At 40.0% G+C, this 25,245-nt stretch overlaps 1 protein-coding gene across 1 annotated transcript in view; it reads left to right on the top strand.

Moving 5' to 3' along the window:
- LOC137630670 (carboxypeptidase D-like) overlaps positions 1–25,245 on the top strand; it is a 318,374-nt gene that overhangs the window by 273,372 nt on the left and 19,757 nt on the right. Inside the window, 4 exon segments of the mRNA XM_068362290.1 lie at positions 5,944–6,062; positions 6,920–7,096; positions 9,319–9,411; positions 19,234–19,293. Of these exon segments, the coding sequence (XP_068218391.1) occupies positions 5,944–6,062; positions 6,920–7,096; positions 9,319–9,411; positions 19,234–19,293 (449 nt within the window).

The raw sequence follows: 25,245 nt of genomic DNA, 5'->3' as shown, positions 1-25,245 counted from the left end.
AAGGAGGAGACCGAACCTAAAGAAGAGATAGTGTTCGATCTCGCAAAGGCCCAGGCTATGCTAGCCTCCGCATTTAAGAGCAGGGGCTTTACCTGCTCTAAGCTTCCTGCCTTGAGCAAGAAGCATCCTACATATGTCGCACCTGACACTGCGATTCTTCCTTTCTTGGAAAAGGCCTTAGCTGCATGCCTTAAAGCGGCGGAAGAAGAAAAACCCTGCCCTGCACTGGAGGAGTGCAGACCCTTCTCCATCGTGACACCCCCTGACACTAGACAATGGAAAGATGTTCAACATACTTTCGTCGTGGGTAGGCTCGATCCTGACGTCGCCGGACGTCAGTTTAATGAAGACCTCCCTAAGCTCAATGATCACCTCCTTCGCCGGGAACAAGACACGAAGGAGAGGCTTGCGGCATCTCTTTCTCATCAAGTCCAACTTGAAGTTATGGCCTGTGACACAAGAGTACCTGATCACTACATGGTACTAGCCAAATCCCACTTACTTACAGTAATGAAGGACTTGTACCATTTCATAAAGGCTCGTAGAGCCTGTCGTGAATTCGTGTTTGTCGGTGCCACCGTGAAACACGAACCCCGGAGGCTGATTTCCTCCAACATCTGGGGAAAGCACCTGTTTCCTTCTGACCTTGTCAAGGAAATAACTGACAGAGCCGCCACGGAGAATAGGAACCTTCTCCACAAGTGGGGCATGTCCAGAAAAAGGAAAACCTCTCAGGACGATGGACCTCAGCCTAAGAGGAAACCTCAGAAGCCAAAACCCCAGCAACGTCAACAACGACGTCAGTTTCCGGGACCCGCTACCTCCCAAGTGGTTGCCCAACCACAACAGACCTTTCAATTGGTCCCCCAACCGGTGTTGTCACAGTCACCGGTCTTCACCCCTGCCTTTGAACAGCCATCCACTACCTTTCATGCCAGAGGTAGAGGCTCGTCCAGGGGTGCAAGCAGAGACGCCTCTCGTCGTCCCTCCAGAGGTAGAGGAGGAAAGGGAGCTAGCGGCCGAGGCAACAAGTCCTCGGGACACCAGAAGCAATGAAGTGCTTCCGGTGGGAGGAAGACTCCGCCAATTCCAGGATCGTTGGACCTTCGATCCCTGGGCACACAGCATCATCAAGAACGGTCTAGGCTGGAGTTGGGTGCAACCACCCCCAATCTTCCAGCGGTTCTTTCAACAATCGACCCCCATTCTGGAAGAATATGTTCTAGACCTCTTGAACAAGAAGGTGATAAGGAAGGTAAAGTCCACCAGGTTCCAAGGGAGACTGTTTTGCGTTCCCAAGAAGGACTCAGACAAGCTCAGAGTCATTCTGGACTTATCCCCCCTCAACAAGTTCATAGAGAACAACAAATTCAAGATGCTGACGCTTCAACAAATAAGGACCCTTCTGCCTCAAGGTTCCTACACGGTCTCTATAGACCTGGCGGATGCCTATTGGCACATTCCAATGAACCATCATGCTTCCTCCTACCTAGGATTTCGACTCCAAAGAAAAAGCTACGCCTTCCGGGCCATGCCATTCGGCCTCAATGTGGCCCCTCGGATCTTCACAAAGCTGGCGGATGCCATAGTACAACAGCTCCGCCTAAGAAACGTCCAGGTGATGGCCTACCTCGACGACTGGCTAGTCTGGGCTCCATCGCCCGAAGAGTGTACAAAGTCTTGCGACGAAGTTACCCAGTACCTAGAACACCTGGGATTCAAGATCAACGAGAAGAAATCTCGCCTCTCTCCAGCTCAGAAGTTTCAGTGGCTGGGAATCCACTGGAATCTTCAGTCACACCGCCTTTCCATCCCCCAGAAGAAAAGGAAGGAAATAGCAGGGTCTGTCAAGCGACTACTGAAATCCAAACGCATTTCAAGACGACAGCAGGAACGAGTTCTAGGCTCTCTACAATTCGCCTCAGTGACAAACCCAGTGCTTCGTGCACAGCTAAAGGATGCCGCGGGAGTCTGGAGACGATCGGCATCCATCGCTCGAAGAGACCTCAAGAGACGGCTTCCAAACAGACTTCGACGCCTCCTAAAGCCGTGGTCGGAAGCAAAGGCCCTGAAAAGGTCCATTCCTCTCCAACACCCTCCTCCATCACTCAACATCCACACGGATGCCTCACTGGAGGGCTGGGGAGGTCACTCCCACCTGAAACAAGCTCAAGGGACCTGGTCTCCACTATTCAAGACGTTCCACATAAACATCTTGGAGGCCATGGCGGTCCTTCTTACTCTGAAGAAGTTATCCCCGCCGCCCTCGATCCACATCCGTCTAACCCTAGACAACTCGGTGGTAGTTCGTTGTCTCAATCGCCAAGGCTCAAGATCGCCCCAGATAAATCAGGTGCTTCTCCCAATCTTCCGTCTGGCGGAGAAGAAGAAGTGGCACCTGTCTGCAGTTCACCTACAAGGATTCCGCAACGTGACAGCGGATGCTCTATCTCGGACAAACCCGATAGAGTCGGAATGGTCTCTAGACGCAAGATCATTCTCCTTCATCTCTCATCAAGTCCCAGAACTTCAGATAGATCTCTTTGCAACGAGCGACAACAATCAACTTCCTCTGTACGTAGCCCCGTACGAGGACCCCAAAGCAGAAGCGGTGGACGCCATGTCACTGGACTGGAACAGATGGTCAAAGATATACCTGTTCCCTCCCACCAACCTTCTGTTGAAAGTCCTCTCCAAACTGAGAACCTTCAAAGGGACAGCGGCCCTAGTGGCTCCCAAGTGGCCCCGGAGCAACTGGTACCCCCTGGTCCTGGAGCTGCAGCCCAAGCTGATCCCTCTCCCGGGCCCAGTTCTCTCTCAACAAGTACAGAAGTCGACTGTCTTCGCTTCATCATCGAAAATCAAGGACCTTCATCTCATGATTTTCTCTCCCTTGCCGCAAAGAAGAGGTTTGGGATCTCGAAGAAAAGTCTAGACTTCCTAGAGGAATACAAGACCGAATCCACGAGACGGCAATATGAATCATCCTGGAGGAAATGGGTCTCCTTTGTTAAAGCAAAAAATCCTAAAGAAATCACCATTGATTTCTGTATGTCCTTCTTCATTCACCTTCATGGACAAGGATTAGCAGCCAATACGATTTCAACCTGCAAATCGGCTTTGACTAGACCAATTCTATATGCTTTCCAAATTGATCTGTCCAACGACATCTTTAACAAACTGCCGAAAGCATGTGCTCGCCTACGCCCAGCACCCCCTCCGAAACCGATCTCCTGGTCTCTAGACAAGGTGCTCCATTTCGCCTCCAACTTGGACAATGATTCATGCCCCCTCAAGGATCTGACTCAGAAAGTTATATTTTTATTTGCTCTCGCCTCGGGAGCTCGAGTCAGCGAAATAGTGGCATTATCAAGAGAAGAGGGACACATCCTGTTTGCTGATTCAGGAGAAGTGACCCTCTCCCCTGATCCGACGTTTCTCGCCAAAAATGAATTACCCACCAAAAGATGGGGCCCTTGGAGAATATGCCCCCTGAAGGAGGATGTCTCTCTATGTCCAGTAGAGAGTCTCAAGGTCTATCTTCGCAGAACTTCGAACTTTGGTGGAGGCCAACTCTTCAAAGGAGAAACATCGGGCAGCGACCTGTCACTGAAACAATTAAGAGCGAAAATCACCTTCTTCATTCGCAGAGCGGATCCGAACAGTACACCCGCTGGTCATGATCCTAGAAAAGTGGCATCTTCTCTGAACTTCTTTCAGAGCATGGACTTTGAGAGCCTTAAAAACTTTACGGGCTGGAAGTCCTCGCGAGTTTTCTTTAAACATTATGCGAAACAAGTGCACGAAATCAAACATTTTGTGGTAGCCGCAGGTAGTGTTATGAAACCTGCACCTAACTCTGCGTAGAACAGTGAGTTACTTGGGACTCTAACTCTTCGGGTGCCTATGTTGACCCTCGAGTGATTCATAGTGATGTCTAAAAACACTTAGTGCTTTTATAACTGTTCTTATCCCAGGTGAAATGTCATAGTGTCACACAAGTGCCGCATGCCTTGAGCATGATGTGTTGTTTAAAGACTTGCGTTCCTCGAGAACGAGTACCTACTAATCCTGAAATTCCTTTTCAGATTCAAGAGCAAGCCTTTATTTCTATGTACATTATTATTACTGTAAATGAACTTTACTTTTGCTGTAAATTATTTAATTTCTGCATTGTGAAATAAAATTTCTATTTTATTACTTATGCGTCTCTTTCAGCTCCTACTTACTATGAAATACATACTGTCATAGTTTTATTTATTCCTCCTTTCTTATGGTCATGAAGAATTTAAGATGTCTAATCCTAAATTATATTCACCTTGCCTCAGTAAGGTTCCTACACGAATACTTACTTCTGATAATCAGGAGATGAACTCTATACACAGTGCCCAACCACCACTGGCCTACTTCAGAATGTTCCTATGCAAATATCAAACATTCCGCTTCATCTCTAAGTTCTTAAAAGTTCTTCTGTCAAGATGAATAGCCCTTCAATACCACTTTGACGTCGGCATAGCCCATGGGAACTTCCTACCAATGGGGGGCAGGATACTTCGTTCCTATGGTTCTTACCTAAGATTACTTTGCTGTTTTGTCAATGCCTAGGCACTTAACTCTGGGGGAAAATCTACCACGATACATTGATTCTCTGGTACTCTTCCATCAGGACGCCATGGCTTGAGCCCAAAAAACGGATTTTGAGCGAAGCGAAAAATCTATTTTTGGGTGAGATAGCCATGGCGTCCTGATGGACCCTCCCTACTACTTCGTTCAGTTTGTTCCCACCCTACACAATTGTATCATGGTGATGGGCAGCAACTGGCGCCAGGATAAAGACGCGCGTGACGTCATTAGAGCAATGGCGTCCGTTTGTTTACGTCTCGAGTATCAGTAGTAGCCACGAGCGAGATTAGCTGTGGAACGGCTCCCAGCTATTCTCAGTCCTTACGCACCGAAGCATTAACTCTGTTCGGGGTGGAGATAGCTATGTGGCACGTTCAGACATGCGTGTCCCCTGTTGTATTACGATGTCTTAAAGGGAAACCTTTGAGATACTCGCTCCAGAAGTTAGAATTCTGTGATAACCTGTGGTTAAATTCTCTGGGAATATCTTAGTAGTCTTATACCCAAGGAAGCTACCAAACAGGAACCTTCCATCAGGACGCCATGGCTATCTCACCCAAAAATAGATTTTTCGCTTCGCTCAAAATCCGTTTTATGACCGCAGTAAAAGGACATATTGTACAGTATAGTTTGGTCAGTGGCATAGCCTGGCCAAGCAGTATACTGTAATGTACAGTACTGTATGTATAAGTTAATGAGTGTTCAGATTTTATTTTTTTTTCTTCTATGTACAGAAGGATGTGTCTACAGCAAAAGTAAATTCAAGCTTAAAAAGTATTTTAAAGTTTACAGTATAATGGGTTTATAATGTTAGGATGGTCTATAAAAGCTTGAATTTATAAAGAAAATAAGAAAAAATATAAAAAAATTTAAAACATAGAAAAAAGAATATACAGTAACATAAATTTCTGTATTTGCTTCGTGGTTTTGCAGCTATCACAGGGGGCGCCTTCTCACACCTTAAATGAAATGTAATGTAATTCCCTCTTAAATTCAGTAATGTAATTCCCTCTTAAATTCATTTATAACTAGATTTTATTCTGCCAAGCAATAGTTACATGCATGGCAGCTATTGAGTTAATGAAGAAAATTTTGTAACTACTTCATTGTGGATTACCCAAATACAGTAGATAGATCCAATTAATTTTAACTCAAAACTAAGCATGCCAAAAGGGGTAGCTCTCAACCATTTCTTTTAATAGATCCTTTGTGGCAAAATATTAAAGTATCATATTTCCGCAAATTTAAACATTAGCTTTTTATCAATTAAGCTGTTGCAAGAATTGACCGTTACATTATACTTTATAATTCTTTTGTCAGGTGGAATGCAGGATTACAACTATGTCTGGCATGGTTGCATGGATATCACAATTGAACTCTCTTGCTGCAAGTATCCACCATCTAATGAACTTGCTAAATTCTGGGAGGATAATAGAAAGGTTAGTATGTTTTCTAACATTTTTTTTTTCACCAGTTTGTTGATTACTTTAGTAATTTATCCCCCAATTTTTAACCTTGATAATAAATGATAATTGTGTTGCATATGCTTGGATTAATTTCTCACCAATTTCTTTGAAAGTTTTCCTATGAAGTATTTATTTACAAATTTGACATATTTTATTCCTCAGGTATTATGTAACACATGCAGATGAGACTAGTATTTGCCAGTATATTTCTTGCTTATCAGATTTTCACCATACTGGAATTTTAATTTTTAACTCTACTGTATGTTAGTTCCAGTTGATAGACTTGGGAATTTTTAATACAGTACATGCAATATGATTATTATTTTATAAGTTTATCAAACATTTAAGCAGAGGAGTAGAAATTTTAAAATAAAGTATTTCTGAACTTGTAATATATTTGTGATGTCACCCAAGGGAGAGTCGGTGTAAAAAATGAATCAAAGGGTGGGCCAGGGATGTACCACACGGAAAGCCAGAGGTTTTGGTATGGGCTAAGTGAGTTAATGTGTAAATATAACTTTTAGTGAGGTCATTGTTGGATATTATAATATCGGGTGGAAGAGTGTGGATAGGTAAAAGACCGATATTTTGGCTATTAACTAGGTGAGTTAGTCCAAACCAACTTAGGTCAAGTTTGGGAGTCATACAGTAATACTTTGATTGTCCATGTGATAAACAACCTTGTACTGTATGGCTGAAGAATGAGCCTAAATTAAACTTCTGTAGACATTGTTTGCTCCAGGTAGAGTGACTCTTGGCAGTTGGGACAGCACAAATGTAACAAATACCATAATATTCTTCTTGATATTTAATTAATAAATTTTAAACAGGCACTTATTCGTTACTTGGGTGAAGTCCATCGTGGTGTTCGTGGATTTATAAAAGACGAGGAAAACCACCCCATTGAAGGTGCTTCTATTAAACTAAAGAATAGAGACGTTGGCTTCCAGTCAACCAAATACGGTGAATATTGGAGAATTCTTCTGCCAGGAGTTTATACAATAGAGGTTAGTCATACTGTATGTTGCTTTGGTTATACATTCCCAAAGATGGGAATTATGTTTGATTTGAAGAAGTTTTTATAACTTTCATTTGTTAAGAGGTACAGTATATATTCCATTTACAACATCTAATTATGTTTATTGGTTTCCATTTAATAAATAAGGCATTCTATGTGTGAAATTTAAAGAAGAATGTATTGATGTCATTTAATTTTTTTCTGCATTATTTTCCTAAATTTAGTCTTTTAAGAAGTTTCATCCCAGAACACTAATAACTAAATTAAGGATTCCTTGTTCATAGTATAGTTTTTGTGCTTTAATTAACAGTGTTTTTCACTGGAATAGTACATGGTAGTGAACCTAAATACGGAGGTGCTAATAACTATTACTGTTATTTACATTAACTAATTTATGAAAGGTGTCAGACTACCACGAGGTTATTTAGTACTATTATAGATAGTGTATCTAATTCTGGTAGTAAAGTGGGCCTGATACTTTTTGTGAAACTTCAAACGTAATAGCTGTTGATTTTTCAAGTTTGGGGTTACACTACAGCCATAGGTTTGAGGGGTTTATGGTAATGATTAATGGTAGTCAATTTTCTAAATCTAATTGATGTAATTATGTGTATTGTATTTCTTCTCAAAAGCCATAGTTGTGGAAGTAATTTGTAATTTTATCTTATGTTGAAATTGGCTGTCCAGATGCATAATGATATAAGCCATAATTTCTTATATAAGATATTTTAGAAAATTAGATTCATGAGCTTTCTTCCCGATACTCATCATTCCAACTACAGTAACCTCTTATGCTGAAGAGGCCTACTAAGCTCGCAATGTATCCTCTCGTATCTTATCTCGTTACTTAGTGTATAGTATGTGAAAACTGCTGCTGCAGGTAGCTTCTGTACTAGCAATTGCTGTCTCCAAGGGTACTAGAGTAAGGTGGTACAACAACCCATTCATTTCCACATACAGTGGTGTTTTCACCTGTGCTGACACAAGTGATGCTCACCACCTACTCTATCTAAGGTGTATTCCTAATTGATCTTCTAATTCAGCAATTCAGGATTCATGAAATCTAAGCCATACAATCAGAGTTGTTTTAGTTGGTGTTAGCGTATGGATGTTGATTGCCTGGCCTAGCTGGAGGAACCTTGCCTCTGACTGCAAGATCAAGCTGGTTGATGAAGTTGTCACGAGAGGCATACTTTGTGGTAATGACACTTTGTTATTGCAGATGCCACTAGGTCTCATTTTTTTCCCTCAAGGATTTAACAGGTAAAGTTACTGAATTGGTTACCTATTTTTACCTTGCCAAGAATGGCACATCTAAAACACTGATTGATATTCCTCAAATTCCACCCTCAAGTTCCCTGGCCAAAGGACCTTGCCTCTCATGGTCAGACTCAATTGCATTCAAGTAAGGAACTGAGCAATCAAGGAACTGAGAAACATTCATTTAACTTGGTCATAAAAATTCTTCATAGAGCAGTGATGTTCATTTATTTTCATCTCATTACAAGGAAGGATGTAATTTTCCCATCTGACTTGCTAGATTTTTCTGACCCCAAAGAACTAGACTTCTCTGGCCTAGAAGATGCACTATAGTACGTACTCTGTTTCTATACATACAGTACCCTTAAATGTATTCCCAGATTCTACTTAAGCTAAATTGGCTTGCATTTCCCTTTAGGAAACTCCATTACACTCTTAGCAATGGAGTCTGTTCCGTGTATTGCCTCTGTAGGTCAATTCCTTGTACAGCTTCATTACATTGCAATCAAAGCAAACTCTTGTTTTAACAAATTAGGAGACATACCTTTCTAATCAACTAAGAACCATAGTAGTATCAAACCTTGAGAGAAAAGACAAATTCTTTTCTGAGCAGAAAAGAATGACAAACTGCTAAAGAGAACCATGCTTTTACCCAGATTACCATTACTTGTAGACCATACCGATATGCATGTGTAGGGGAGAGTTGGGAAGGTGGGAGGTGTTGTACTGGGGAGGGAAACTAATAATTTTCTTTTAGATTAGATGGCTGAATGCAGTCTGTTCTAATGAGCCTCGGGATAATTTGCTGGAATAAAGTAAGATTTGTTGTGATACATGGCAAGACAGTGCCTTTGATATTTTATGCCATGTTAAGTTGACCTTGTTTCAGAACAAGCTCTTGCTCCTTTAGTAGCCTATATTGACAATATATCTTTATTTCCAATATTTCAGGTTTATGCAGAAGGCTTCCAGCCTCGTGAAGAAGAGTTTGTTGTGGAAGAATCCAATCCTACTTTGTTGAACCTTACACTTTATCGTACTACCGTAAGTAATCCAGTTGTTGGTTTTTCTTATATAGTTTCGGTTACTTCTCAAGTCAATAGAAACTGTCGTTATAATTTAACATATTCTTCTATACAGTATAAATTTAATATACTGTACCTTATTACAATATTTTCTGATATAAGTTTTAATGACATGGATCTCTGTCATTAAATTATTACCAGGGTATTTATGAAATTGTTGAAAAAAGTCTTAAATAGAGTTAATAAAGAAGATAGATAAGAAGTGGATGTTTCTGCATCTCAGTTACATGCATGACTTAAATAAATTTCTTTACATAGCAGATAAAATTCTTGTGGGATTCTAGGAGTTTCCTCCATTATATAAAAATTATTGCATGATCTTAAAAATCCTTAGATTTCTACTGCATGACAAGCTCTATAATGGTCATGGAAATGTACGTTTCCTGTAACTTTGGCAACTGTATTTCAGAACACTTCATTAAAAGAAAGAGAAGTTTAGTATTCTAATTAAAAACTAAACAAGATTAATAGAAAAAATAGAAGAAGCACTAAGATATATTGTACATTGATATAAAAATCTATGATTTAGGGTCAGTGTACATGAATTGTAATTTATTAGTTAAGCTGTTGTCTAATTTTTTACCTCCATTAGTGTACAGTACTGCCTATGGCAAACAAAAAATTGGTTTTATAGTCCCAAAATTTTTTATTATAATCTATAATGAGCTGAATATTTATTAGTGGTTTAAATGGCGATAAATGAAATCCATAGGAAAAGTTTTGTAAAGTAGGCTAAGCTAGTACCTTATTGTCAGCAGTAATCAATCAATCAATTACGGTATTATCAGCAGATAACCAGCTCTGTTTCTGACCAAAATTTAGATGCCGTAAATATTTTCATACGGTAAAATACTTAGATACTGTGAATATTTTCATATGGTAAAATAATGGTTGAAAATAGTGATAGCCCTTGTTTCAGATCTATCTCTTTCTTCCTTCTATCTGTTCAACGTCTTACCTTTTACAATATGATGCAACAGCAGGATTTTCCTGAAGTTGCAACACAGTACTGTACTGCACTGAATGCCCTCCCAGATCCCTGCATAGACCACATGACCTAAATACATTAATCCATCCATAAATCCATAGAAAATAGTGGTTATGGTAATGAATGTGATAAAAGAAGACATTGTTAAACACCAATGGCACTTTAGACACCTACCTTGAGAGGACATTGATAATGGTCATTTTTGTATTTGCAAACCTTGCTTCTACAGAAAAGAGAAACCAGAGACAACCTTATAGTTAACACATGTAAACTATTCAGTGATAAACCCTTTGCATAGAAATTCTAATAATAAGATTTATTGAAAGAGGTTCATGCATACATAATGATTAAGTAATATTTGATCTGTAACATAAAATGCTGCTAAAAATATAAATTTGCATACAGTTTTAAGAAAAGATTCTCTCACTATGAAAAAAAGGTAGATTTGGAAATTAGGTTATTGTTATTCAATTATCATATGCTTGAATAATTTTATATTAGAAGAATTATTATTTCAATGAAGAAAAATGAGAAAATTATTTAGAATTTACAATAATCGGTAACTTATTTGTTAACGAAAAAATTTGCCCCCTTTTTAGAAATACCATCACATGATATGAAATGTGTTCAATTACAATAATTTTTTTATTTGTTAGTTTGAAGAACCATGATCAAACAAGAAATGAAGATTCCCTTCTCTCACAACCAATCAGTTAGCTCTTAAATCAATCAATACTTTTTCATAATGACCAAGGTAATTATTTTTGGAAATTAAAAAGGCTTGAAATTCAGAGAGGGACATATTTCATGTTCTTAGCATATGCCATTTTTAAAGCGATTTTTTTTACAAAAAGTTCAAGTTTCTTCATTAAAAAATAAGAGATAGTGAAAAATATTTTTTATAAAACAAACAAATTGATGTGAAGCTTGCAGGGAAGGGTATACTGTCTTTACAAAATCTGTATTGAATAGAATTAAAGGAAAATATTGTGGGAAATACTGAGAAAAGAAAATAAGGATAATAACTAATAAGAAAGGGTATTAAGATTAAAAATGTGGAAATAACAAACAAAAAGCAACAGAAAGGAAGGAAGAATGTAAGATAAAATTTTATAGATATTTTACTGAATGTGGACTTAAGTCTTTTCTTCATTATAGTTTTTTAAATATTTAACTTAGCCGGTGAATATATAATAGCTGCAACTCTGTTGCTCGACAGACACATACAGTAAAAAAACTCGCCAGCGATCGCTATACAGGTTGCGGGTGTGCCCACCAGCGCCAACTGTCGGCCAGATACCACTCTCGATGTAAACAAAGACTCAATTTCTTCTCTGTCGACGTGTCGACAAGACGTACTTTTACTCGCTGTAGAACCTGGAGTTTTCTCAACATTTTTGGTGAAGTACTTCATTTTGGTTTGAGCTTTCGCAGTGCAGGTGTTTTATCTTCATCTTAAATCTTGAACTCGTTTTTGGATAGATTTAATTTTTGATGACAAAGAGAGTATGGACTTTCTTTGACTTTTAAATGGCCGACCCTTCCCTTAGACGGAAGTGTGTTTAGGCTTTTAGCAATTATCTTATCACGTTATAAATTAATTATAGATTTTCCTCTATATATTTTATATCTCACCGCCTTTATTAGGCCTCTTCGATTAACTTTCCATTTATAATAAACATAAAAATAAATTTTAATGTTTTGTTTATAGGCGACCTTTCCTGAGAGTAGGCGGTCCTAACTTGGAAACCGAAGTTAAACAACGTTGAGCCCTTTCAATCGTAAATAGCTTTTAAAGAGCTAATGATTTAAAACTTTTTAAATTAATATTTTTAATAAATATTTTATGAAAGATTTTCTTTGAATAGTCTTCGTACTGTTTTCAAAGATGAACTAACGTTTAGTTTATTTATGCTACGCAGTTTGCGCTCTATCGTTACGATAGAGAGAGAGAGTATCACGGTTTCACTTTGCAGAAAGAGTAAATCGATTCTGACGTTTTGTTCATTCTTCTTTCAAAGCTTAAATGTTTTAAATTCTATTTTAAAGGAACTTTTTAATTGAAAAACCTTTCAGTTTTTTCCTTTGGTCAAATAACATGTTTTTTTGACGAAACGTAATTGGGCTCTTCTCTTAGGTGCGAAATCAAGAGAGAGAAAGAGAGAGAGATAGAGACGGAGGGAGAGAGAGGAGAGAAAACGTTCCGTTCAAGCGGGTAACGTTGTTCTCGAGTTACTCTCGTCCCTAGTCTCTGTACGGGGAGTAAGGATAAAACGTTTTTAGTTTTATTCTCGTCCCCAGGCAATGTACGGTGAGAGATTGAAAACGTAGTTTTGAATGAACTAGTGTTTAGTCTCTTCCCCAACCACTGATTTTTTTATCTTAAAAGATGTTTACTGTTTTTTTTGCTGGTATTAATGTGCTTGCATTATACGACTGATTTCGCATTTACTACCTTTTGATGAGGGTAGAATTGCGTGCTTCAGGTAGAAATCAGTAAAAGTTTTGATTTCAGTGAAATTAGTGCAATACAGAAAATCGTAGTGATAAAGTGATATTGCGCAAAGTGTTACAGTGTTGCGACCGAGGGTTCGTCTGTTCGTGCCTGTCGTTCACCTAGTCCGGGACCTCTTGCAAGCTCCCAAGCCCAGGGGAGAAGTAATGTCGTACGACTTATGGGTTCGAGAGGCCTTGATTAGCGAACAGACGTTCCCTCTATGGTATCGGGTGTATCTTACCAAGATCTCCCCTACCATAAGGCGAGAGAGACAATTTTCTCCTCGTCATCCGAAGGCTTTTCGCATAAGAAACCTGAAACAAGGTTTCGAGGCCCTTAAGCGAAAGTCAGTCCTTTCAGGACAGGTCCAGCGTCCTGGTTGTAGCCATTAGGACAGCTCTGACCCTATGCAGTCATCGGAAAACTGCTCGCCGCCTAACAAAAGCGTAACACAGACTCCGAGAGTCTTTTTGTTGGCAAGGTTTTGCGGTCACAGACGTTACCCTCGTCTCTTACCGCAACCATTTCCGTTGATCCTAAATGGGTTGTACGGCAAGACATGCACAATAAGCTTGCCTCCCTTATGGAAGACTATTCTGCCGATTAGTCCGTTGAGCCTAGCCGTTTATCTCATCGAGATCCTGGCTTTCAGCCAACCTAACGTTCCTTTGTGCGTCCTGTTGACGTTGGCGTAGCTAAGTCACGTCAGTCAGGTTGTTTAGAACCACACTCGATGCGGTCTCGTGTGGATTTTCAGCCACATTTGGACGTTAGGCCACTTGCTGATGCTCCTGTTGACGTTCAGGACGTTCGCTAACAATCGGAGTTGACTTGTTTTGACGCTGTGCGTCAACCTCCGCATTCTAGAGTTGTTTTGACTGCTCAGTCTAGGCGGTCAAAGCAGTCTCGAGTGGACGCTGTGCGTCCTCACGCACCTGTTGTTGTTGACAGTTCACAGACTGTCAAGCAGTTACATGACGTTGCGTCCTGGTCTCTCGCACCTGTTGTTGTTGACAGTTCACAGACTGTCAAGCAGTTACATGACGTTGCGTCCTGGTCCGCTACTAATGCACCAGTGCGTGTGGACTCTGCTTGTAAAGCATTGCCACCACGGTAGGTCTCTCCCTTGCTTGAGACTCAGCTATTATCGGACAAGGTTCCTTTAGATGAGGAAGTTGCTGTTCCCCCTCCTACTGATATTCCCTTGAGGACTCTGTCAGACGGAGAGGAGCCTAAAGCTGCTTAGCCCTCTATGGACTTTAAATAAATCATGCTGATTTTTAAGGATCTTTGTCCGGATCTTTTTGTAACTGCTGCTCCTCGTTCGCCTAAACGTCAGAGCTTACACTAGGCCTAGCTACTTCGAAGCCGTTGTTTTATAAGCTAGTGCTCTCTCGCTCTCCTAGAGAGCTTTACGTTTGCTAGGCGACTGGTTTATCACCAGGAGGAGTTTGGGGGATACAGCCTTTGCTTTCCCTTCTTTTAAACTGGCTTATCGAGCGAGAGTCTGATATGACACGAGAGAAGTTCTCGGCTTGGGAGTTCCTGCCTCTGCCCAGATAGACTTCTCAAATCTCGTAGACTCTCCCTGGCGCCTGGCCAGGAGACGCTCCAAGATTTTACAGGTCAACTTCACAGCTGTTTTCGAGCCTTTGAAGTTTTGCTGTACAATTATGTCATGCATAAACAAGGCTTTCAGGGATGGCTCCAATGATCTGACAGCCACGTTCTCTGCAGGGACAAGTCCCTCAGGGATGGCTCCATGATTTGGCACCCATGTTCACTGCAGGAGTACGTAAGAGGCAAGTGCGCTCAATGTGTTCATTGTCAAGACAAACTTCACGATGAAGTCTACCAGGCTGTCTTGACAGCATTTATGGAAGGCGACTGGATGGTCTCTCTCGACCTTCAGGAGGCATACTTCCACATTCCTATACACCCGGATTCCCAACCGTTTCTGAGGTTTGTTTACAGGAATGTGGGGTACCAGTTTCGAGCTATCGGAGATCAGAGCCTCCCTGTACTTGGACGACTGGCTTCTCAGAGCCTCTTCCAGTCATCGCTGTCTGAAGGATCTCAATTGGACTCTAGATCTGGCCAAGGAATTGGGACTCCTAGTCAATTTGGAAAAGTCACAGCTGGTCCCATCCCAAACTATTCTGTTTTTAGGGATGGAGATTCACAGTCAAGTTTTTCGGGCTTTTCCGTCGGCCCCCAGAATAGATCAAGCCCTGCTCTCCATCCAGAAGATGCTGAAGAAAGAATGCTGCTCAGTCAGGCTGTGGATGAGTCTGGTAGGGACACTGTCATCCCTGGAGCAATTTGTCTCGCTAGGAAGGCTACACCTCCGTCCTCTTCAATTCCATCTGGCTTTTCACTGGAAAAAGGACAAGACGCTAGAGGCGGTCTCGATCCCGATTTCCGAAAAGATAAAGTCTTGTCTGACTTGGTGGAAGGACAATATCAGCCTACAAGAGGGTCTTCCCCTGGCAGTTCAGATACCCAACCACGTTCTCTTCTCGGACGCATCGGACTTGGGCTGGGGCGCGACGCTGGACGGTCGGGAATGCTCAGGTCTGTGGAACTCGAGTCAGAGGAGCATGCATATCAACAGCAAGGAGCTTTTGGCGGTTCATCTGGCCTTGATAAGCTTTGAGAATCTCCTTCGAGGCAAGGTGGTGGAGGTAAACTCGGACAACACCACGGCCTTGGCGTACATTTCCAAACAGGGAGGTACCCACTCACTGACTTTGTACGAGGTCGCAAGGGACCTGCTCATCTGGTCAAAGATCGAGGCATCTCCCTAGTAACGAGGTTCATCCAGGGCGACTTGAACGTCCTAGCAGATTGTCTCAGTCGGAAAGGTCAAGTAATTCCAATCGAATGGACCCTCCACAAGGATGTGTGCAAGAGACTTTGGGCGACTTGGGGTCAACCCACCATAGATCTCTTTGCAACCTCGCTGACCAAGAGGCTTCCAATCTATTGCTCTCCAGTCCCGGACCCAGCAGCAATACATATAGATGCCTTCCTCCTAGATTGGTCACATCTAGATCTTTACGCATTCCCACCATTCAAGATTGTCAACAAGGTACTGCAGAAATTCGCCTCTCACGAAGGGACAAGGTTGACGTTAGTTGCTCCCCTCTGGCCCGCGAGAGAATGGTTCACCGAGGTACTTCGATGGCTAGTAGACGTTCCCAGAAGTCTTCCTCTAAGAGTAGACCTTCTACGTCAACCACACGTAAAGAAGGTACACCAAAGCCTCCACGCTCTTCGTCTGACTGCCTTCAGACTATCGAAAGACTCTCGAGAGCTAGAGGCTTTTCGAAGGAGGCAGCCAGTGCGATTGCTAGAGCAAGGAGAGCGTCTACCATTAGAGTCTACCAATCGAAGTGGGAAGTCTTCCGAGGCTGGTGCAAGTCAGTTTCCGTATCCTCGACCAGTACCTCTGTAGCCCAAATAGCTGATTTTCTCTTATACCTGAGAAAAGTACGATCCCTTTCAGCTCCTACTATCAAGGGCTACAGAAGCATGTTGGCCTCGGTCTTCCGGCATAGAGGCTTAGATCTTTCCAACAATAAAGATCTGCAAGACCTCCTTAAGTCTTTTGAGACCTCTAAAGAGCGTCGTTTGGCTACTCCTTGGTGGAATTTAGACGTGGTCCTAAGATTCCTCATGTCAGACAGGTTTGAGCCTTTACAGTCAGCCTCCCTGAAAGATCTCACTCTTAGGACTCTTTTCCTGGTATGCTTAGCCTCGGCTAAAAGAGTCAGTGAGCTTCATGCCTTCAGCAAGAACATCGGGTTTTCGTCAGAAAAACCTACTTGTTCTCTGCAACTTGGTTTCCTAGCCAAAAATGAGCTACCTTCTCGTCCTTGGCCTAAATCTTTCGATATTCCTAGATTATCGGAGATCGTAGGCAATGAACTAGAAAGAGTCTTATGCCCTGTTAGAGCTCTTAAGTTCTACTTAGGTCCTACTAAACCTTTACGAGGCCAATCTGAAGCGTTATGGTGTTCGGTTAAGAAACCATCCTTGCCTATGTCAAAGAATGCTTTGTCATGTTTTATCAGATTGTTAATACGAGAAGCTCATTCACACTTGAGTGAGGAAGACCGATCTTTGCTTAAGGTTAAGACGCACGAGGTTAGAGCTGTAGCAACTTCCGTGGCCTTTAAGCAAAATAGATCTCTGCAAAGTATCATGGACGCAACCTATTGGAGAAGCAAGTCAGTGTTCGCGTCATTTTACTTGAAAGGTGTCCAGTCTCTTTACGAGAACTGCTACACACTGGGACCATTCGTAGCAGCGAGTGCAGTAGTGGGTGAGGGCTCAACCACTACAATTCCCTAATTCCATATCCTTTTAATCTGTCTCTTGAAATCTTTTAATGTTTTTATGGGTTGTCCGGAAGGCTAAGAAGCCTTTCGCATCCTGGTTGATTTGGCGGGTGGTCAAAGTCATTTCTTGAGAGCGCCCAGATTAGGGGTTTGATGAGGTCCTGTTGTATGGGTTGCAGCCCTTGATACTTCAGCTCCTGGGGGTCTGTCAGCATCCTAAGAGGATCGCTGGGCTCCGTAAGGAAGACGTACTTACAAGGCAGAGTAATCGTCTAAGTCGACTTCCTTACCAGGTACCTATTTATTTTGGTTTTGTTATATTGATAACTGCCAAAATGAAATAAAAAACTCTTAGCCTATACGATGTAAACATATTTAACTCTGGTCTCTACCCACCTCCTTGGGTGTGAATCAGCTATTATATATTCAACGGCTAAGTTAAATATTTAAAAATGATATTTTAATTATAAAATAAATTTTTGAATATACTTACCCGGTGAATATATAAATTAAACGACCCTCCCTTCCTCCCCAATAGAGACGCAGTGGGATGAGAAGAAATTGAGTCTTTGTTTACATCGAGAGTGGTATCCGGCCGACAGTTGGCGCTGGTGGGCACACCCGCAACCTGTATAGCGATCGCTGGCGAGTTTTTTTACTGTATGTGTCTGTCGAGCAACAGAGTTGCAGCTATTATATATTCACCGGGTAAGTATATTCAAAAATTTATTTTATAATTAAAATATCATATTTAAACTAAAATGCTTGTAATTTATCATGCAGGAAGGTATCACATATTAAAGGGAAATAATAATCTGAAAATAATTTGATAAAAACGATGAAAGGAAGGAAAATAAATGGAAGGGATAATAGATTGAAATTTAATGTAAAGAAAGGGTGTTAATTTATGTACTGTACATGTGATACATAAGGATTATTACTGTAAGAGAGAGTAAGTTTACGATTGTCTAGACAACCTCTAGACTAAAGCATGTCTCTAGACAAGGGCTCTTAGACTACAGTTCATATATACTACTGTATGTGTAATGTACACTTCATGTTCAGTGAATGTAATCATTAAGGTGTAGTGGAAGTTTCCAATTGAAAATGAACATCTGAAAAATTAAGCTAATCGAGAATCTGAAATTGGTCTACCGTAGATCACACTTGCCATTGATGATGAGAAAAGGTATAATTGAATTTGTAAGATTTAGGTAGTCTTATTTTTAGGGTTAGCCTTGTACTTGACCCCTTTAATGTTGCCTTTGATAATTTTTCAGTGTATAATATCAATACTTATAAGTGTTAATATAGATAAATGTAACTATTTAGGGCTTTTTCAAGTCACTGGGGACAACACAACCTGAGGAAATTTAGGTAGTATATTGTGATTTCTGTATACTGTACAATCATATGCTTGTAGGAATGGACCTAACTGTTTAGATTGATCAGCAAAAGTAAATAGGTTTCTTTACTGTAAGTCCCATAGATAAGAACTTTTAAAGATGAGAATGTGTGTCCAAAAACATTAATTTTCAATAAGTGTAAAACAAAATGCAAATTAACCTCTCTCAAAGCATTTTATTTGGTAGGAATAGCTGTACGAATTCTCAATACATATGAAGGCTAGGTCCCATGTATTAGAAAGTAGACTTAAAACAATGGAGAGTAGGGGGTTCGGTGTTATGAGGTGGATGCTTTAGATTATTATGTTGAACTTGAGAACTTTTCAACTTTTATTGGAGCACATCTTATTCCCTTGTAGGAGACTTACTGTAGTTCAGGTGAATAGGTATTTTTGAAAATTGCCCAAATTACTCGTGAATTTTAAAATTAAAATTTCTTCCATGTGACCAATATAATTATCACTGCCTTTAACCTATTTACTCTCTAAGGTCTACCAAATTGAATGAGAGCAGTGAATGTAGTCTAGTTCATTTTCTTCCCTTTTAGGTGGGACCAGATGTACTACCTTCACGCAATCAGCAGCGGCTTCCTTCTTCTGCAGCAGGGGTAGGACATACTTTCTTAAATCTTGTCCTTAGTCTTCTTCCTTTCATTCATATAGAAAGAAGCTTCCGAGTTTATTTTTCAACTTTCCTTTCAGTATTTAACAATAGATAAGGAGCTACTTAACATACTTATACACCCCCTTATTGCCTCAAGTTTCAGTATATAGCATATTACAGTATTCCTCAAAATATCCTTTTAAAATGATAGTGGTTTAGTCATGATTACAGTGTTTTAATCATTTTAGCTATGTTTAGATCTTCCAGGATTGAGATCATTAGAAAACGTTTCCTTTTCAAGGGTTGTCATTAGAATTACAGATAGGATTTACCTGTAATGAATTATAAAGGATTATTGTTTTCTAAAATACCACTTGTAACAGTGTACAGTATTTATATATTCATATTACCATGAGCAATATAATTTATCATAAGTTAGAGGCATATAGTACATGTTGTTTTTTTTTTTTTTTGATAGGCTAGGGTAGTAGTTTAGTCCATGCAGTCATACCTTAACAGTTTTAAATTTTGTTATTTGCAGGAAGGCCTTGGAATTGCATAAAGCAATATTTAAGGGTATTTATTCACAGTTGTATAACACCATATGCAGAACAGTCCTTGAAAAAAAAAAGGCAAAGTCATAACAGTTGATCTATAGACCTTTGGTATTACTCTACACAAGGTCTTGAAAATTCCAGCATACCATAACTCTATCAGTCTCAACTTGACTTCCCCCTCTTTATATACTGTTACCTTAAGTATGCTGTGCTGTATTAGTCTTTTTAGTGATGTTGAATGCCCCATATATAATTGTGTATGCACCTATGCTAAAGAGACAAGGGCCATTGAGTTTTATAAGGTCTGATACAACACAACATACTCTGTTATATAACAGGTGAGAATGAGTCTAGACTGTTCCTGTTATTTAAGTGAATTTTCAGTCCATTGTACGACATTATGGCATTTGATTTTAATATCAAGGACTATTCTGTATTTGATATTATATATCTGTAAATATGGTACTATTATACAGAATGAGTGATTTTCCAATCCATTGTGTAATACTGGCTTTTGTCTTTGATATTAAGGACTTATCTATATTGGATATTACATATCTAAATATTTTTATATTGTTTTTTTTATAACTATGAATAATATAACTTTTTTGTCTTTTTCTAGACAGTAAGACCCATTAGTTTTTTTTTTTTTCTTAACAGTGTAGTATTTATATGGAAATTCTATTGGGGTCTGGGGGGGTGTCTATTGCAACATAAACTATTTGGTTTATTTTTCAACATTCACTGATATGTCTGTTACCTAACCCCTTACAGATTTTAGGGTCTGAAAAAAAAACTGAAATGTATTAGTATCCTGTATTGAATGTTTTTTTGTGATGAGAGGTAGATTAGTGAAAATTATGTTGTTTTCTGGTTACTGTCTTTGGTTTTCTAAGATACTTGACTATCTTATTACTTTGTGAAGTTGATTTCTTGTATACTTATTTCGTACTGAAGATTTTAGTTGATGATGAAGTTTAAAATTTAAGGCCTCAATATTTATAGCTTTAGAGAATAGATTACATAATGTATCAATCCCCTTAGAAAGTTATTTTTTTCAGTCTATGGCTTACAATATTACTTTCATGATTACATACAAGTTCTCATTAAATTGTTTCTCTCCTTAATTCAGGTGTCACTGAGCAACCCAGCACTATTGCTAGTTGTTGTTTTTATCATTACAGATGCCTTGTTGATCAGTTAATCATATCACTCGGATCAAGCTTGTTTTAAGATATTCAGTTAGTTAATTTTCTCCTTTCCATTATTTCATATAGGGGTAAAAACGTTATTACAAAACCGTTTACACCTTAACATAATTTAGATAATGAGTTTTAAGAAGACTTGTAGTTACATTATATATATTCAGGCCAGTTACATAATTTTTTCAATCATGAAAGGAAAACTTCCTTCTGCAACACCAACGGTTGGTACCACTTATTGAAATAAATACAAAGTTACGAGATTAAAGGAAGACTAAAATAGTATAGTACAGTATGTACAAATTTTTCTGATTAATCAATCTTTGAAGTGGAATAAGAATATATGAATTTAAATTATTTCATGTTACACACAAGTGCCTAAGTTTAAACATTCACTATAAATAAACAAACAACATAAATAATGACTCTTAAACAAGTTTCCATTAATTATTCTCTAAATTATACATGTAGAAACACAACTGTAATTCTGAACCTATTAATCAAAGTCTTAAAACAACTATTAATAAAGTACCATTAAACAAATATTTAAAAATGAAATGAATTCTAAGTTCCCATGATAAAATTTAGAAGTTTTATTTGGATTTTTTTTATAGAATTATTGCTCTTTGTTGTAGATTACTAATTTCTCTGTAGCTTTCTCTAAGAGAAGTTGATATATGTCTGAAGATGAGCTTCATTTTGCCTATTCACTTTGTATAGACTTTACAAATGAGATACAATACAGTACAGTTTAGTGATATTCAACTGTGTGATACTACCGTACTTTCCAAACTTAGATGTTTACATAATTTTGTGGTAATGTTTTCACATTCTAGTCTGTGATATTCCATCGAGACCTTATGAATGGACATTTCCATTAGTGTTTTCTTGTTATATAAATATATATTAATCTAGGGTGTACATCTATTCTTTCACATCAGTAGACTGTCATGGGATTTTATTTTCATTAGTAACTTATTTGATGGGATGGAATCATATCAATGGTTTACTTTTGTCTGCTGTACCTAAGGAACTTGAGTGTCCCCTTCCTTCACACACAAAAAAGAGAGAGCATTGAAGTAGACAGAATTTCTTTAGGTAATCAGGAAAAACTTGAGAATATGCTTTAATGCAAGCTTGAGATACAGTACATAAATATTAGATCAAAATAGAAAAGCTAGTCATAATGTATAGTCATAAATGGGTTGCTCAAGTGGAAAGGAATTGGGTGCACAAAGAATGAGATTACTGGTGACAGATGGATACGGCAAATCTTGCATGACGAGGGGCTGGACAATTTTCTTCTATGGAATGGTAAATGGTTAAAATAACTTTAAAATATAATGTTATTCTAAAATATAATGTTATTCTCTTATACTATAAACTTTAATTGCATGCTTTATTCTGTCACTTCCATGTGCATCATAATCAACGTTGCTTTTTTTACATGCTGATAAATGTTCTAAACATTTATCAATTTAATAATGGTTACATTGAATATGGTGACAATGGCTTTACTTTCTCTTGTAATTCTTTTGCATGTGTGGTATCCTCTGGTATTGATAATTAAAAATTCCTCTATGTAGAAAATAAATACCAATTGTTGTTTTGTGGTAGGTTGCTTAATGTAGAAAGGTATTATTTCTTTCTACTTACTTGAATTTTAGTAATTTATTTTAGTCCCTACTTAGAAGCTAACAGCAAGATATTCATTCCCAATGCTAAGACGTGTTAGTTGTTTAAAAATATTGTACTGTACATTGGTTTCTAAGCATTACATTTTTACAGAAATTTTTTGCAACAATATTTTTTTGTATAGCATATAGTAATACTGTAGTACACTTTGTCTATTCTGTTTACTTATGCCATATAATATAAATGCACATACTGTATATGGGATTTGTTCCCACACAAAATACAAACATTCATCCTTCAGAGCGAGCTGGATAGCCGATGAATTGTTTAACCAGTAGTTAAGCAATAGGTGAGTGGGAGCAAGGATAAGGAACCCTGGCAAAAGCTCTTCATTTATATTTTCGTCCGCAACAAGTACGGACATATTGTTGCGCCCTTAATTGAACTTTTCATTTTCTTTTTCTCAAGTGAATGCTGGCTGTTGATTGTTATTAATGTGAAGTAAGACACTTACATGTGCTAGGATGGACTTTAGATCCAGTTATTGTTAAATTAGCTGTAGATCCATACTCTATGCTTCTTGGTAGGGGCCATGTTTGTTTGCAATCGTCCCTGTATGCCAAATGTGGGTTGTAGCCTCCTATCCAGTGTCAGGCTTGTGCCTTAAGGATAAAGAAGAGAGCTGTGCTTCTCCCTTCCACTCATTGGGTGCACTTAAGTTCATGACATGGTCCCCAGGGAGTATGCTTCAGGAGCACTCAAGCTATGTCAGTGGCCTTTCAGGTTCTGGTGGCATATAGGATTCCCCTAGTATTTGCGACACCCCATCGGAGGTTGGAGGCTCTTTTATGCATACTGTTGATGATGAGTGTGACCTAAGGAAGTTTTAGGCCTTATTAAATGTTTCAGGTAGGGTCCCCAGCTCCAGTGTCGTCCTTGGTGAAACCAGTAGTGATGGTTGTGGTCAGTGTATCCCTGGAGTTGGTGGCTCCTGTGATGTATACAGGGGTTCCCTTTCCTCAGGCATCGCCCCTGACAAGGTCATCCCTTTACCTCAACCCTTGTTTCCCCCCCCCCCCAACAGTGTTCCCCATTGTGGCTCATGTTGAACCAACATGTGGTTTCTTCCCTCAGGGGAGTGTCATCTTGGTCTCTCAAACTTTGACACTTCTTACAGAGCCTGAGGGAAGGGTTGGAAAGAGGAAAAGTACACTTTGTTCTTCATCCTCCAACTCTTCCTCCTCATCCTTTTGTCTTCTAATAAGAGGTAGAGGAAGAAGTCCAGTCTGCTGTAGTTTTAGGAAAGTGCTCCTTTCCACACAACATCTCTGTTGGGGGAAGACGGCTTCCTCAGTAGCCAAGCAGGATAGGTGTTACATTCGGGTTCCCCACTCCCCGGGCTCCCAGCATTGGACTCCTGGGTGGCCAGGTTGTCTGGTGATGACCCTATGTTTCATAGGGGCTGATGAAGCACTGTCAACAGGTCTGTGCCTTAGACCTCCCTTGCCCGGGGCTCGGGTCTCCAATAGCCAAGCGGGACAGGTGCTACAGTATTGCATTTCAATTACCAACCCCTCCCCAGGCCATAGCTTGGATCCCCAGCTACCGTAGTGGCTGGGTTGACTTGTGTTAGACTGATTGATTTGAATTGAAAATGATTTAGGCCTTAAGCCAAGCAATGGGGCATCAAGTGGCTTGATTGACTCCCTGTCACGGTTTAGTGCCATAGCCCATCGGGGACGGGGTTGTGTCCCCAGATACGTTCACCCATATGTTTCGAACCCCCAGGACTGCGGCCGGGTCCCTAGCTACCTCAGTAGTTGGGATTAACTAGTGTCTGCTCCATGTTTTAGCTCCCCAGGCCGAATTCACAAGACTAGGGTCATAGGTTTGGTCAGCTATCCCAGTAGCCAGGTGGGACTGGGATATGGCTCTGTTTCAACCCCCTGTGGCCAATGCATGAGCTGGGGCCATAACCCCGGGAGTCCTGGATCGAGTTACCTTCCTATCCCAGTAACCAGGTGGAATACGAGTTTACAGACCTTGTACACTTTTTGCCCCCCATTTGATAGAGAAGTCTTGGCATTCTTCAATTCCCTTTCTGACATTGAACTCCTACCCCTCACTCAGCTCATGATACTTCAGTAAGAGAGTTAAGCGGAGGAGCTATTCAAGGCTGTCATTGCATGCTTGTGTGCAGTGGAAGACCAAGAGTTTGGGATGGAGGTATCATCTCTGGCACGGAGCCATGAACCATCCCTCTTCCTCATTCAGTAGATGGAAGGGTGAACGTACACCTTCCATCTCTGCCCTGTTCAGTGCCAGGGATGTTTTCCCTGCTGTTGTCGGTCTTCCTGGACTGTCTTCAGTACCTGATTGCATTGTCAATTCTGATGATAATCTTACTGGGGGGGGGGGGGGACTGAATCTTGGCGATTCAATCCCCTCCCCCCCGCTCTACCCCCTTCCCTGGCTGGGTTAGAGAGTATTCAGGATTTGTCTGCCCCTAAGAGAATGAATCTTGGACCAGTGTTGATGGAGACAATCTCAAGTCAGTTTTTC

This window comes from Palaemon carinicauda, chromosome 38 (assembly GCF_036898095.1).
Source record: "Palaemon carinicauda isolate YSFRI2023 chromosome 38, ASM3689809v2, whole genome shotgun sequence".
Classification (NCBI taxonomy): Eukaryota; Metazoa; Arthropoda; class Malacostraca; order Decapoda; family Palaemonidae; genus Palaemon; species Palaemon carinicauda.
This window is presented reverse-complemented; position numbering and strand designations above follow the sequence as displayed.